A 16,095-nucleotide genomic window follows, 5' to 3' on the forward strand; every position below is an offset into this window, starting at 1 on the left:
TAGGCACGCATAGGGTCAATTTTAACCCTCTTATGGTTTAAGTGTTTCTAGTGCAATTAACGAGTAATTTGAAATGGCGGGGTGTAGTCGCAATAAACGTCCTCTGACACAGAAAGAACTTAAAGAGGAGGGACAAAAAATTATGGACAATGGACTAGATAGTGACAGTGAGTTTTTAGACCAGGCTAGTGAACACAAAGATCACGAAACAGACAGTGAAGAAGAATGGGACGATGATGACAAAAAAAATTGGCAAATTAATAATTCCGAAACTGGTAGTGAATATTCGGATGAAGAAAGTAGTACAGCTGACTCAAGGGATGTGTTTTATGGCAAAAATAGGTACAAGTGGTCTAAAACTTCTCCCACCTTTTCTCGTACACGTAAGTATAATTACTAAGTAAATTAGTTATTTACCTGGTGTTATTGGAAAAGCTCGAGCTAGTATGCCAGAGAAACCAGTTGATGCTTGGGAATGTATTATTAGCCACGATATATTGCAAGAAATTCTTGAGAAAACCAATGAACGAATAACTAATATGGCTTCTAAATATAATTTACACAATTTATCGTGTCAATATACCAATCATCTTGACATAATTGAATTAAAGGCCTTCTTAGGCTTAATATATTTAGCTGGGGTATTTAAATCCAATAATGAAGATTTACGGTCTTTATTTGCTACGAATGGTACTGGTCGTGATATATTTCGAGCAACCATGTCACTAAACCGATTTTATTTTTTGCTTGGAAGCCTTTGTTTTGACGACCCAGCTACTAGATAATAACGTATTGCGCACGGAGATAAACTGGCAGCTATATCCAATATTTTTAATATGTTTATAATTCATTGCCAGTCCAATTATAGCTGTGGTGTCTATCTCACAATAGATGAAATGCTTATTGCATTTAGAGGAAGGTGCCAATTCAGGATGTATCTCAAAAATAAGCCAGACAAATACGGTCTGAAAATGCAGTGTTTAGTAGTGTTTTACTCTAAGACACATTATTTGCTAAATGGTTTTATATATACTGAAAAAGATACACGCAGAGCAAATCCAAAAAAGTTATCCATCCCCACTCTAGATGTTTTGACACTTATTTCACCAATTTCTGATACAAATAGAAACATAACAGCAGATAATTGGTTTTCGTCCATTGAGCTCATAAAAGAACTGAGAAGCCATAAAATTTCATATGTTGGAACTCTAAAAAGAAATAAAAGAGAGGTTCCTGCTAAATTTCAACCCCAAAAAACAGACCACCTAATTCTGCCTTATTTGGTTTTACAGGAAGCGAGAGCCTTGTATCTTTTGTTTCTAAGAAAAATTGTGCAGTGTTGTTAGTGTCAACTATGAATCATTCCAATACAATGGTTAATGGAAAGCCAGAGATCATAAATTTTTACAACGAGACAAAAGGTGGGGTGGATTCATTGAATAAGAAATGTGCATGATGGACTCGTAGATGGTTTCGCATTTTGGACATTGCAGGATTAAATGCTAACGTAATTTTTAATCGAGTTCAGCAAAATCAAATAATGGAAAGAAGATTGTTTCTAACCACTTTAGGTCAAGAACTTATTAAGGCCCATTTAACTCGTAGAACTCAGCAAACTTGTTTACCGAGAGAAATTCGTAGTGCCATTTTTAAAGTTTCCGGACTTCAGGAACCAATGCCTGCCGCAAATCCAGAGCCACAACGACGAAAAAAGAGGGGAACGTGTAAAATATGCCCATATTCCAAAAATCAAAAGAAAAAAAGCTCATCGTGCGATAAATGTCGAGATTTTATTTGCAAAAATCATTCCCGCATACAGACGTTATGCATAAGCTGTGTTGAAAATTAAGGTAAAATCATGCTTTTCATTTTTAAGATACGAAATCTAAATCGATTTTTTTTATTTTAGGTAGGAGCTATGATACCTAGATTTCACCATTGGATATAAAAAAAACTGCACATTGTTATTATTTTTTTTATAATTCGAGAAAGTGCATAGCTATGTTAATTTGACTGAATACAAAAGTTTTTTTTAAATAAAGTTATATCTAATTTACCAAATTCGTTTATTTTTATATAAATGTAAAAGTAGCTGTAAACAAAAAAATTTAAAATGAAACAAGTTAAAAAAGAATATTTTTTGATACAAAAAACAATGGGGGGTCAAATTTGATCCTGCCTTAGTACAAATGTTACTATTTTTGGCCATGGTAGTTAAGGGTTAAAAGAAAAATAAAATTCCCGGACTAAGCCAGGGACACTCTCTCTTCTGTATACCGTTCAATTTGGCCCTGGAAAAAGTAACGCGTATATCACAAATCACAACCACTAGTTCAGTATATAACAAATCAGTGCAAATCCTTGACTACGCTAACTACGTAATACTTATTACAGACAAGGACGTTGTCGAAGCAGTTAACGAGTTTGTATACCTGGTAGTGCTCATCCTCGCTAAACAAAACATTACCGCAAAAATAAAACACAGAATTTGCACGGCCAGCAAGTGCTACTTTGGGATGAATCTACTTCTTAAATCCTCAATTATGTCAAAAAAACAAAGGTCAAACTTAACAAAACAATAATCTGCTTAGTTCTAACATTTGGTTGAGAGACCTAAATTCTAGGTAATGAAAACGTATTAGGATATTTCAAAAGAAAAGTTTTAAGGTGAACCTATGAAGCAGTAAATACCAATGAGGTATGGAGAAGACGATATAATTTTAAACTTTATAGAATATACCAGGAAGCAGATATCGTAAATATGTTAAGATATGAAATTTTAGGTAAATACAGATGGGAATAGAACAAAATGACCGAGCTAGAAAAATGCTCCTTGATAGAACCATTGGTCAGAGAAGAAAAATAAAAGATTCAGCACAAGGTTATTTGATAAGTTCAATGAATACACATATGTCCAAAAGTTTGGAATATTGGAATATTTCATCTTTTTATTGATTTTTATACATAAAATCTTCTGACTAGTTAAACATTATTTTGTTTTAATTTTCAACAATACTAAATAAATCTCAAAACCAGTTAAACGATATGCAAAAAAATTACTTATTCTCTTGGAGTGAAAAACTTACAATTTACAACTTACATTTAAAAATAAATTAGCATAGAAAAAAATAATTTTTAATAAAACTAATAATTAGTATTTCCTCCATTGGTCTGTATGCATGCCTGTAGGCGATTTGGCATGCTGCCGATTAACTGGTCGAGCTGGGCTTGCGGAATTCTCCCCCATTCTTCACGAGCAGCATCTTTTAGTTCTCGAAGTGTAATAGGGGGATTGTTTCGCTTCTTGATGCGTGTTTTGAGAATGTCCCAAGCATGTTCAATAACGTTTATGTCAGGGGAATTCAAAGGCCACTATAATGTAGATATTCCTTCTTCTTCAGTGACTCTTCTCTCCAGAAGCAGCAGTGGCGTCCGTGTACCACTCATAATACCAACCCAAACGATAATACTGCCACCTTCAAATGGGACACGCGGTTGAGCTGTTTCTAGTCGGACTTGTCGTCCTGGGGCCCTCCAAACCAGTGTTCTTAGCGAATCAGATACCAAGCCAATTTTTGACTCATCAGAAAACATCACGTTATTCCAGTTAGGACCATAATGCACCATTTCTCTAGCCCATTGCAACCTTACTATTTTGTATTGATAGGTTAGTTTAGGAACACGTAGCGGTCTTCTACGATACAAATTTACCGCATTTAGTCTGCGTGTTATTGTTTGACGTGAAATATTCAGTCCTTGAAGCCTAGAAATTTCTCTGGATATACCACTTGTAGATTCCAGATGATTTCTACGAGCTATTAATCTTACTTGCCGGTCTTGTGCTGCTGTTGTAGATCGACTTCTACACTTCTGGGTCGATCCTTGACGTCATTTGTATCTTGGAATTTTTCTTTTAATTTGTGATACAGCACTTTGAGTAACATCAACAATATTCGCGATATAACTTTGACTAAAGCCCTATTGTAACAAAGCAATTATTCTAGATATTCAAAATGAGATATCACGTTTCTAGGCATTTTTAAACGGCTCAATTCAAATTTAAACAAAGACTGAAATAATGTGTAAAAACGCTAATCAGTTGAATGTGACCAAAATCATACAAAAAACATTCAAATTTTTTATCATTTTCATTTAAAAACGCTCTAGAATGAATATCAACAACAGTTTTAAAACCACCATAGGCGTAGATATATTATTTGTACGTATTCCAAACTTTTGGACATGTGTGTATATGAGAAATGTGGGAATACGTACTTGGCGGAGGAAGCTAGGACCCACATACAGTTGAAAATTCAGTATCATGATGATGTTGATGATAAAGGAAAAAGGTTAACTTAGGACAAAAAGTATAGTAGCTCAAAAAAATACTTACATTATTATCCTGTCGTAGGTGTTTATTTCATAGGTCCCATTAGTACAAGTATACTTCTTCACTTCAGATGTTGAGACATTATATTTTAATTTTTCATTTATTGAGTTAACTGCGAATTGATAAACCGATTGCTGAGAAGTAAATAGAGTATTTGGTATACATATTTCTCTATGGATAATGTACGGATCCCTCTCGGTTTTATCTTCATATATAGTCTAAAAAATATTTAGATTTTTAAACAATAAATTCAAATTGATACATTAAGAGCGTAGGCGCAAAATTTCGGGCCAATGCTTTTTAAATGCAATAATTTTTTTCGAATCCTGAGAAAACTAACAAATATTTTTGAATAATTTAAACGCAGAATGAAAGATTACATTAGTACCGAGGGCCGAAAGTCCCTTAGAATAAACAAAAAGTTTTTTTGAATGAGATATTTGAAATTAAAAATCACACTAAATTTTCTCTTTTTTTTTTCACCCCTGTAACTTATTAAAATAAACATTATAGAAGTTTTCAGGGACTTTCGGCCCTCAGTAATAATGTAGTCTTTTATTCTGCGTTTAAATTTTTCAAAAATACTTATTAGCTTTTTCAGGATTCGAAAAAAAATTAATGCATTTAAAAAGCATTGGCCTGAAATTTTGCGCCTACGCTCTTAAATGAATATAACAAGAATGCTCGAAAACGATTGCTACAGATACTACACACTCTAAAATTAAATTAAATTAAATTAAATTCTTTATTTTCTTTCTGACAAACATAGTTTGTATAGAATTAGTCATAAATATACATTGCTAAAAACTAAACACTAAACTAGACTAAACAAGACATGAAATGAATTTAAAAGCTAAATGAAATACAGCTAATATCTAAGATCTAAAAAATTCTTCGACTGTATAAAACACTTTTTCACATAAAAATTGCCTAAGATTCCTCTTAAATACATTTATTGAACTAGTGGACTTTACAACTGTAGGTAAATGATTAAACACCTGTAGCCCGTATACTCTGGGCGATTTAAATTTAATGTTACCTTTTGAAAATGGTATATAAAGTTTATTACAATATCTAGTATTGAAATTATGCATATCACCACCCGTTTTAAACTGATGTAAGTTATTAAAAATAAAAACACATAATTTAAAAATGTATAGACACGCCAATGTTAAAATTTTATATTTTTTAAAATATTCTCTACAACTAGTTAGTCGGGAGACACCAGCGACACAACGCAATATTTTCTTTTGTATGACGAAAATACCATTTGCATAACCAGACATATCCCAAAAACATATCCCGTATCTTAGCCTGGCTTTTACGAGTGCATAATAAATCATAATTAGCTGATTTTCCGTCAGAACATATTTTAAATTTCTAATTAGATAGTTAATGGAACTCAACTTCGAAACAACCGCTCCACAATGCAACTTCCAATCCAAACTTTCGTCAATCGTTATTCCCAAAAATTTGTTGCCTGACGATATCGTAGCTATTTGCATATTGTTAAAAATAAGCTGAAGATTTTCCAAGTATTTTTGTTTATTGTGAAAATGTATAACTTGCGTTTTTTCTGCATTAAGATGCAACGAGTTATCGCAAAACCAAGAATATAAAGATGAAAGAAAATCATTACATTGATGTTGTAGGATTACGTTGGATTTGTTAGATAGAATAATTGACGTATCATCCGCATATATAGTGAAATTTACCGCTCTGTCCACTTGTACGACGTCGTTAATGTAGACTTCAAAGAGAATTGGTCCTATTATAGATCCTTGGGGAACACCCATGTTTGTAGTAACAAGACTAGATCTAGAACTGGTCACACAATCCTAGATCCTCGTCTGCAGGCTCACATATTGTTGTCTATTGTTTAGAAATAACATAATCCACTGTAAAGAGTTTCCTGTAATACCTATCTGTTTTAGTTTTTTAAATAATATTTCATGGTTGACACAGTCAAATGCCTTACTAAGATCACAAAATATTCCAATAGGACACTCGCCTGCATCAATCAAACTGGTTAAATGAGCATAAAATGCATGGACTGCCGTATTAGTAGATTTATTTTCTTGAAATCCATGTTGATTTATAGTTATGATATTATTGTTTTTTAGATAACCATTTAATCTCTTTACATATCCATACTCAAATACCTTTGAAAATATACTGGGAATTGTTATAGGCCTATAATTGCTGACCAGTTTTGGATCTCCTTTTTTAAAAATAGGAACTACTTTGCATGTCTTTAGGTAATTAGGAAAATCCCCATTGCAAAAAGACAAATTGGTGAGATAAGTTAAAGGATTGATTATAAAAGGTAAAACTTTTTTCACCAAAAATGCAGGTATCTCGTCAAAACCACTAGAGGATTTGTTTTTAAGTTTACTTTGCAAGAGTTCGATCAGTTCCTGTCCAGTAAATGGGTACAATTGAAAGAAATTTTCATGATCTATAATAATTGACTGACTGTCTTTGTCTACTGTATTACCTCTACTGTATTACCAAAGATTGTCTGCAAAGCTATATGAAGATATAAAAACAACCGAAGGAAAAAAAGGCAATAGATCATTTCTAAAGCAAGGGACAAGTCATCAAAGACTTGACTCACGTGCGTGCGTCAGGTTAAGATTGCGAATAAAAGAGTGTTAACAGCGATATTCCATATGGGCTAAGATTTTTTCAAAATTAAAAAAAAAAATTAAACTGGAAGTTGAAAACTCTCGAAAATACATTATTTTTGGTATAGGAACATTGTGCATACATTTTGTCTAAGTTTTCATGTAGAATTCGAAACTAAAATAAAAAATATTAGGTTCTATGAAAATAACAAACTTGACGTCTACTTACTTTATAACCAGAAATGACATATTCAGGACATTATATTTTAACTTAGCGTCATCCAAAACCTACAGCTTCGTAATTTCAGATTTTAACACAAATGTATCCGCCATTACTTTTATTCAAAACTTGTCGCGCCACACCCTGTATATATATATTGTTGTGATCTGCTTTATGATGTTTTATTATTAATTAACACTAATTTAATAATTCCAATTATTTAATTAATTAATTCACTAATTTATGCAGAGTCATACAATTCAATTACTATTAAAAATTCTCAGGGTGCCTTTTTATTTGTTTTTTTTTTGTTAATTTTACTTTAATCAGTTTACTTTATATATCTCTTCTAGTGGGTTCAGTATCTCCTAGTTGCTCATAATCGGGATAGAACAGGAAACGGAACTAACATTAAAACAACCTAAATATGCACACAAATTATTATTTATTTTCAATAAGCAATACGATGAATATTAATAAATAACTTTTGTGGGCAATTATCTTTCCCAACAAACTCCTATACTCTAAATTTAATTTTAATTACAAACTATCTATTGATTTTTTTTATAATAATATCTACTAAAAAAAATGACCATATAAAACTATAATTTATTCACAAAACAAAAAAAAATAACTCTTTGAAACTTGGAATCTTAGTTCGTATGCTTATATTTGATTTTATCTTTAGAATATCTTAAAATTTTCTTTCATTCAAATTATTTGACTGACCTTTATTTTTTTACACCAATGATGTCTCCTCTCGATCAAACCACAGTTCCTTCCTTGATTGATTATGTCCGGCTACCATCAAATCTTTCCCGTTCTCAGCATCGATCCAAACCGCATACCAGCAAAACTACTCCTCCGAAAACACAAGCCCAAGCCTCTTTTGACCGGTACTCTTTATTCACAAATTCTCCTTTCTTTCTCAATTATATCTCGTGGACTATGCAGACTCAAAAGAGGTATTAATCTTCTCGATTTTGATCTGCTCTCAGCTTCCACCTTTTTCACTAACAAACAAAAACACTGGTACTCAGATTGACTACACGAAAACACGTCTTCTCTTCTGATCTGCCGGTAACATAATGAATTTTTCAATCTCTCCCAGACAACCTTCTCAACTCTCTCATTCCCACCATTCCTTCTTAACCAATCATAAGCATTCATCTTTCCCATTTATTTTCGATTTAGAAAATTTCCAACATGATATTTAAAACAAATAAACTACTTTCACTCAAATTACTTTTCAGAAACCATTAACAATTTTGCCTTTTTCAACAGAAATAAGTTTCCAAATTCTTGTTATCTCATATCTAAATCTAATTCTTATTTACTTTCGAAAAATGCCCACCGCAAAATATAATTACAAGTTTATTCCTAAATCTATAATTATACGGGTTCCATTGTCCTTTCACTATTCACTCAGTCTTTCACGGAAAAACTCGTTAGGGTCCCGTTACGGAACAATGTTTTCTCTTATTCTAACTATTACAAATAAGTACAGGGTTGTATTTTAACTTATATGCCCGCGGTAGGTATATTAAAATAATAAAAAAAAACTCTTTATTCTATTTCTGATCGATAAACTGATCCATAACAATATATATATATATATATATATATATATATATATATATATATATATATATATATATATTCAATTATTCAATCTGCCTACTCCCACTACTACTCCCACTCGTGACGTCCCAGTATCTTGTTCTGTAAAAATACAAAAACCGTCAAACTGCTCTGAGGTACCAATTTGCCTACTTCTCAGTGTCAACTTACGATCTAGTCCTAGCCTAGTATAGTCCTGGAATATCTTACAATAGACTATTTTAAAGTACAGAAAATAAAATTTCTTTTTTATTGTATCGTATTTTACTTAAAATTAGTGGTAAGAACTTTTATAATCGATCATTTTAAAGCTCCTTGATTATTTCCATTAAATGTACTATATTTACCTAAAACTGCGTAGAAAAAAGTTATAGCTCCATATTTGCGAAAAATAGGGAAAATGGTCCCAATATGGAGTGGCGAACTTTGAAAAATCGTATCTTGGATACTATTTATCATTAAGACTTCTGTCGAACTCGAGGACAGTAGATTTTTTCTATACAGCAATACTTATACCTCTGTGGACACAAGTTATGGTGCAAAATAAAAAATCGATTATTTTCGTGTTTTTTGCTTAGTTTTTTAAACATTTTGTCAAAAAAAAAAAAATTTGACTTTAAAAGGTTTTAATCAATTTTTCTGTATATGTGTATCCATTAAAAGTGCATAGGATTCACTCAAATATGTATAATTTCTATTTTACCTCTTTTATATTAAAACATCGAAAAATATTCTCAATCGTTTTGCGTCTTTGAGATTGATAATATAAACATTTTTAGTCTGTTTATAATAAAAATTTATACAAATTGCTTTTTCGTTTGAAATTGATTCCGCCTACTATTGCTCGTCAAATAAATATGAACATTTCCACATAGGTTATTAGGAAAATGTATGCTGACAAGAGACCGATTTTGGGAGAATGATGTGACTCTTTTTTTTTTAATTCGATATTCGTTTTTGTTATCAGAAATTCGAGTGAGCAGTCAAGAGAGAAGCAGATTGGGTTAGGAACAGCAAATATCTTGGCATATAGTTTTCAAAACAAACCGGCAATTTTTTTGGTTAGTTCCATGATTTAAGAGCTAAATTTAATATCAAAATGATATTTGTCAGTCTTTGTTTAGTGAGTTAGTTAATCACTGATTTGTTGTATGCTGAATACCATGCGAGGGATTTAAAAAACAAAAAAATGTAAAAAAAAATTATAAATAAATAAAATTTTAAGTTTTATGGATCAGCTAATTGTCATATTCTTTTAAATAACGTTAACCTTGATAATAATTTATAATTCAGAAAGTTTGATATTTCATTTCGACATAATATGACAGTCAGTATTATCCTTTTCTGTCAATTGGTACATAACCAAAATTTTAAATTCTGTTTTGTTAAAAGGTTAAACTCAATGTAAAGTTTGTTGACAAATTTGGGTAATTTTATTTATAATAACCGTTTATATGAAATAATAATAAATACGTAATGTTTCCCTTTCAACCAGGAGTTCAAAATGATTTCTTTTAAAAAAATTTCACCCCTAAAAATCCTTGCTCTAAAAGCCTTTCTTTCTAACAAGCAAGAAGATTTTTTTTAAACGGCATCCATTTTAAATAGTTTAAAAATCTTCTTGTGTTTGTTGCCCAAGAAATCTATGTAAGTACTTGTTTTTTAGTTTTTTTATGTAGTGAGTTTTTTATGTAGTCCAGTCCCTCAAATAAAGAAACCTTTATCTACGAGTCAGCTCTTTAACCAAAACACAAGTAACCGTTCGCAGACATTTCAGTTTATTTGCTTATCCTCTCTCCAGCCCAGTAATTCTTTAGTTCCCCCTTTTAACCCCCTATAAGCAAATATATATTCCTACAACTGTCTCACAGCAACGTGGAAAGCTGTTTATATTGTTACATTTGACACTCAATGTGGTAGATAAATAGAAATTGTTACAAATACACCCAAGTGCATAGGGACTAATTTATCCCTTTCTTAAAAACGCATCGCATTAAGGTAGCGGGTAGACAATTTTCTACGATCTAATATAGAATAGGCCTACTTCAGGGCACGAACCATGTTGTGCTCTCAATTCCTTACTGAGAAAAATCATGTCCCATCCCTTTGTCCTTCCGAAATCAAGTTACCTATTTCTAATTATTCGCTGGTGAAGAGTAGCAGCTATCATCAGAACTAGCTCAAGGTGCAGAGGAAATGATCCTGGAACGGCTTGAAACTGGAATACTACGAGCATGACTGGGGCAGTGTGATGGTTCTGGTACTGTAATGCGGAAGGCAGCGGGAAAACCACCCTATTATTTCCCACAGATCCAAATAGCAGACGGAAATAAAAAAAATGGCCCTCAGTCCACTGGGTGCACCCATTAAATGGGTAGAGGGTGCGAAGAATCCCCCTGTCAACTACTATTGAGGTTCAAGAAAGTGAACAAAGAATCCAAATAACAGGATAGTACGCATTGCCACCTGGAACGTACGCCACTTATTCATGTCTGGGAAACTTGCAAACACTGAAGCCGAGATTAGAAGAATAAAAATAGACATCTTGCAAATGAGTGAAGTAAGATGGCTTGGTTCAGGAAAACAAAAAACAAAAGATGAATACAATTATTGGTCAGGAGGAACCAACTCAGAACATCAATATGGTACGGCTATATTAGTATCGGACCAAATTGCGCGGTCAGTCATAGACTTCATCCCTCTAAATGATAGAGTAGTAATCAATCAAGTAACAAATCAGAGGAAGAAATTGAAAATTTTTATAACAATATAGATGAAATAATGCGACTGACAAAAAAAAGGCGATATAACGATGATTATGGGTGACTTTAACGCCAAAATTGGTCGTGGTGCCGAAGAAGAAAACATATGAGCATACAGTCTCTCCTGAAACAATAGGGGAGACAGACTGGTACAATTCTGCGTAGAGAACAACCTGTTAGTAGCCAACACCTTTTTCAAACAACATCCTAGAAGGCTATACACTTGGAAATCACCTATAGACAGAAAAGATAAAATTGTTAGAAATCAAATTAACTTCATTTTGCTCGACAACAACTTTAAGAAGTACATAAAATCTACTAAAACATATCTTGGAGCTGACATTTATAGCGATCACAATCCAGTTATTATAAATTTTAGACTAAAAAGGTTTCTTGAAGTTAAAAGAGAAAAAGTGTCAAGAAAAATGGACATCTCACAACTAAAGAACCCTGAAAAGAAAAACCAAATATATATCAAGGTTGGGAAAGAAACAGAAACGCTAGAGAACTTGATACAGACAGACGTTGAGGTAACATGGACTGCTCTAAAGACGAAAATAACAAAGATAAAAGACGACATCGGGTTTACGAAAAACAATAGAAAACAAGAATGGATAAGGCAAGAGATTATGGACCTCATGGATGTAAGACGAAAACATACAACTAACTCAATAGAATACAAAGAAGTCAATGAAATCATTCAAAAAAGTGCAGAGAAGCTAAAAAAACTGGATGTCAACCAAATTCCTATATATTGAACAACTGCAGGACAGATACGACACCATTAATGTCCATAAAAAAGTGAAAGAAATGACAGGTTAACACAGAAAGAGACAAGAAACAATATTAAGAAATAATAATAACAAGATAAAGCATAAAGATAAAGCACTGATGTGACTACAAATACCTAGGTATCACTATTTCATAAGATGGAACATTAGACAAAGCCATAAAAGAGAGAAATACGTCAGGGAGAAAAGCCATCACAATATTAAACACCATTTTATGGGACTAATTCATCAGCAAAGAAAATAAAAAGAGGATATATGAGACTATAGTAAAAAGTATCACTTTATACAGCTGTGAGGTATGGCCACTGAAAGAAATAACACTGTCAACGCTGAAAGCGACGGAAATGGATTTTTGGAGAAGAGCCGCAGGAAGATCTAGAAGAGAAAGGATTACCAACGAACGCATTAGAGAAAAAATGGGAATCAAACGAACAATCACAGATGACCTAACAATAAAACAACTTATCTGGTTCGGACACATACAAAGAATGAACGAACAACGAATGTCAAAAGAAATACTAAAGTGGCAACCAGAAGGAAAGAGAAAACGAGGTAGACCGAGAAAAAGTTGAAGCAAAGTAATAAATAAAGAACTGAAAGAGAGGGCCATAGAAGAAGATATATGAAACAACCGGTCTAAGTGGCGATTGGAAGTCGGAAAACGGCGGAGAACGTTATAAACCGACAAGTAGTAGTGGTAGTAGTAATAACAAGATAATTATAGGTAAAGAAGACAAACCGTAGAGATGGAAAGAATATATTCAGACACTTTTTAACGGCGATAGACCTTGTTCTATATATATATACCATCCACGGATGATCGAATAAATGAAAAAGGTCAAAAAATAACAAAATAAGAAGTTATTTATGCAGTAAAAGCTCAGAAGAACGGAAAAGCCATTGAGCCGAAAAGTAAGAGCCTCTACTTAATAACAGCACTATTGAACTAAAATCAACATTCGTAACATTGTCAAAAAAATCCAATGCCTCACACTGCGATGACTATCGAATATTAAGCATAATGCCTCATGTCCTGAAAACTGTTCTCAGATTCATTGATACACGAATGTACAAGAATTGTGAGTCTCAGATGAGTGACACTTAAGTCGGATTTCGAAATGGATTGGGAACACGAGTTATGGGAACACGAATATGCATGTTTTATTGATTATCGAAAAGCATTTGACTGCGTTAACCATCATAAGATGATCGACATTCTGAGAACAACTGGAATTGACGAACAAGACTTGCGAATTATCTCAGAACTATATTTACACCAAAAGGTAACAATTAAAATAGAGTACACAATATTCGAAGATATACATATCCGACGAGGAGTGCGACAAAGTTGTGTCTTATCACCACTATTATTTGATCTGTATTCGAAATCTTTATTCAGAAAAGCATTAGGTTCAAGGTGGAATCAAGATAAACGGAACCAGCATAGACAATATCAGATACGTTGATGATACCATCCTAATAGCAGGCAACGCACAAGAACTACAAAATATAATAAATGCGGTTATTTCGTAAAAATAGCGAAATGTTCGGTTTAAATATAAATGTTGTCAAAACTAAAATTCTAGTATTTTCAAAGATACCAACAAACTTACATTTAGACCAATAATAGAACAGGTAACTTCCACAAAATATTTAGGAGCAAATATTAACAGCCAGTGTAACCCAAAAAAGGAAATCCTGTCAAGAATCGGACGAGCGAGGAAAACACTCATGGACATAAAAAAATTTTTTACAAGATCAGACCTTAGTCTAGAGCTCAGAGTTCGAATGTTCAGATGTTACAGATTCTCTGTTTTTCTGTATGGCTGTGAAAGTTGGACAATAGACTCTGAAACAGAAAAAAGAATAGATGCCTTTGAAATGTATATATACAGAGGGACGCTGAGAATTCCATGGTTACAAAAAGTTACCAATGGTGAGGTACTTCGGCGTATGAGTAAACAATAATAATTACTAAGCATAATTAAAGAGAGAAAAATACAATACTTGCGTCATGTGTTGAGAGGTGAAATATATGAATTACCCCAAAACATATTGGAATGTAAAGTGCAGGGCAAAAGATCAGTTGGAAGACGCCAGAACTTGTGGCTGAAAGACATGAGGAAATGGTTTGACCACTCATCCACAGAAATCTTTTGTGCAGCTGCTTCCAAAGCTACAATTGCAATTTTAATCGCCAACCTTCGAAAGAAGACGGCGCAATAAAAAGAAAAAAAGACATCCCTTTAAATGGAAGCGCTACGTGGTTTTTCAATATTTGGTGATTTATTTCCTTTTAGTACTATTTATTTTTGAACATAATTAATAGCCTGAATGTGCAAAATTGCTATGAAGTTTAGTTTGCGGCTCAATGGTGCACATTTCAAACATATAAATTATGTAAATTAAAAGAATAACCTAATGATTTTGGGTAATGTTTATTTTGGCGAATACTTCATTTTATGTTAGTTATATAATATCTACAAAAAAAATCTTACCTTAACATAATTGATAAGCGTTAAGTCATCTTCGGGGTATTTTACAATTGCACTAACTTTACAGTATTGGTTACCAGTTAAAACGCATTCTGTGTAGTTCCCTATTTCAAACGTATTTGGTAGATCCATGTTAATGCTAAGCTAAAAATTAAACCACATTTTTTTTTAAATTCTGTTAGTTTATGTTATCTAAAATACGTTTTTATTTTTGCTAATAGTTTCTCAATATTTTTTTTTACAGCATATTGTACAGACAATATGAAATTCAGTTTGATTAACTTGTTATTTCTTACTAAATCTAAATAAAAATATAATAAAATTAGATTGTTAAGTTTTCTACGTTTCGTGTTTTGGCCCGTAAATTAGTACACTCTAAACTACAATAAATACAGCAAAACTGACAACCAACTCAATTAAATGGAAAATATGTGGAACAATATAAAACCAGAAGTTTTTAGTACTAAAAACTATAAATAGAAATTAGAAAAAAATTTGGATCTTTGATCTTATAATTTTCTCACACAGTAAGGAGCCAAGACCTCGAGAGATCTTACTCAGTTTAAAGTTCCCCTCACACTGTCTTAGACCTGCACGGAACTAGAGACTTACTCGTAACCTATGCTATTGTGTATTACGAAATCCACCATGTTACGTCAAGAAGTGGTATACGTTAATTACGTTCTTCCTTACAAATTATATTCATCTCCAGAACTTATTATACTCCAGTACACACAGCATATAAAGCACAAAGTGGTAGAAGTAAACAGGATCACATACCGTATATCAGGGGTATAGGATCAAATCTGGCGACGTCCATCGTGCATGATTTGCCAGAAAGTAAAGAAACACTCTTATTTTTGATGGCAGTAGATAAAATTTGAAAATTACTATTAAAACGTCTAAAGAAAAGATACTCTTTATTATTGGTATTACATTCAGCATACTAGAAGAGCAAAAAATGGGCCAAATTGATAAAAACTATTGGACGTAACCTGTTTTGATCCCAAGCGGTGGATATAGCAATGTTTGATCCCAACTTCACAGGACTTGACCAAGTTTGATCCCAACCTAATCTCACCGGCCGGGCTCAGTACAATGTGTCAAAATACATATTTTGAACATTATTGTTACTAGCTTTGCTTGCGTCTTGTATCATGTGTCTCTCTTCATCTTTTCAACTATTTAGC

At 32.6% G+C, this 16,095-nt stretch overlaps 1 protein-coding gene across 4 annotated transcripts in view; it reads right to left on the reverse strand.

The window, feature by feature from the left end:
* Nucleotides 1-16,095, reverse strand: part of LOC140440631 (uncharacterized) — a 188,195-nt gene that overhangs the window by 75,380 nt on the left and 96,720 nt on the right. For all 4 annotated transcript variants that reach the window (XM_072530999.1, XM_072531002.1, XM_072530998.1 and 1 more), the window contains exons 2-3: nucleotides 14,909-15,049; nucleotides 4,394-4,608 (exon numbers count right to left, since the gene is read on the reverse strand). In XM_072530999.1, coding sequence (XP_072387100.1) covers nucleotides 4,394-4,608; nucleotides 14,909-15,037 — 344 coding nt within the window. In that variant the 5' untranslated portion in view covers nucleotides 15,038-15,049. The remainder of the gene's footprint in view (nucleotides 1-4,393; nucleotides 4,609-14,908; nucleotides 15,050-16,095) is intronic.

The sequence above is a fragment of the Diabrotica undecimpunctata genome, chromosome 5, assembly GCF_040954645.1.
Source record: "Diabrotica undecimpunctata isolate CICGRU chromosome 5, icDiaUnde3, whole genome shotgun sequence".
NCBI lineage: Eukaryota > Metazoa > Arthropoda > Insecta > Coleoptera > Chrysomelidae > Diabrotica > Diabrotica undecimpunctata.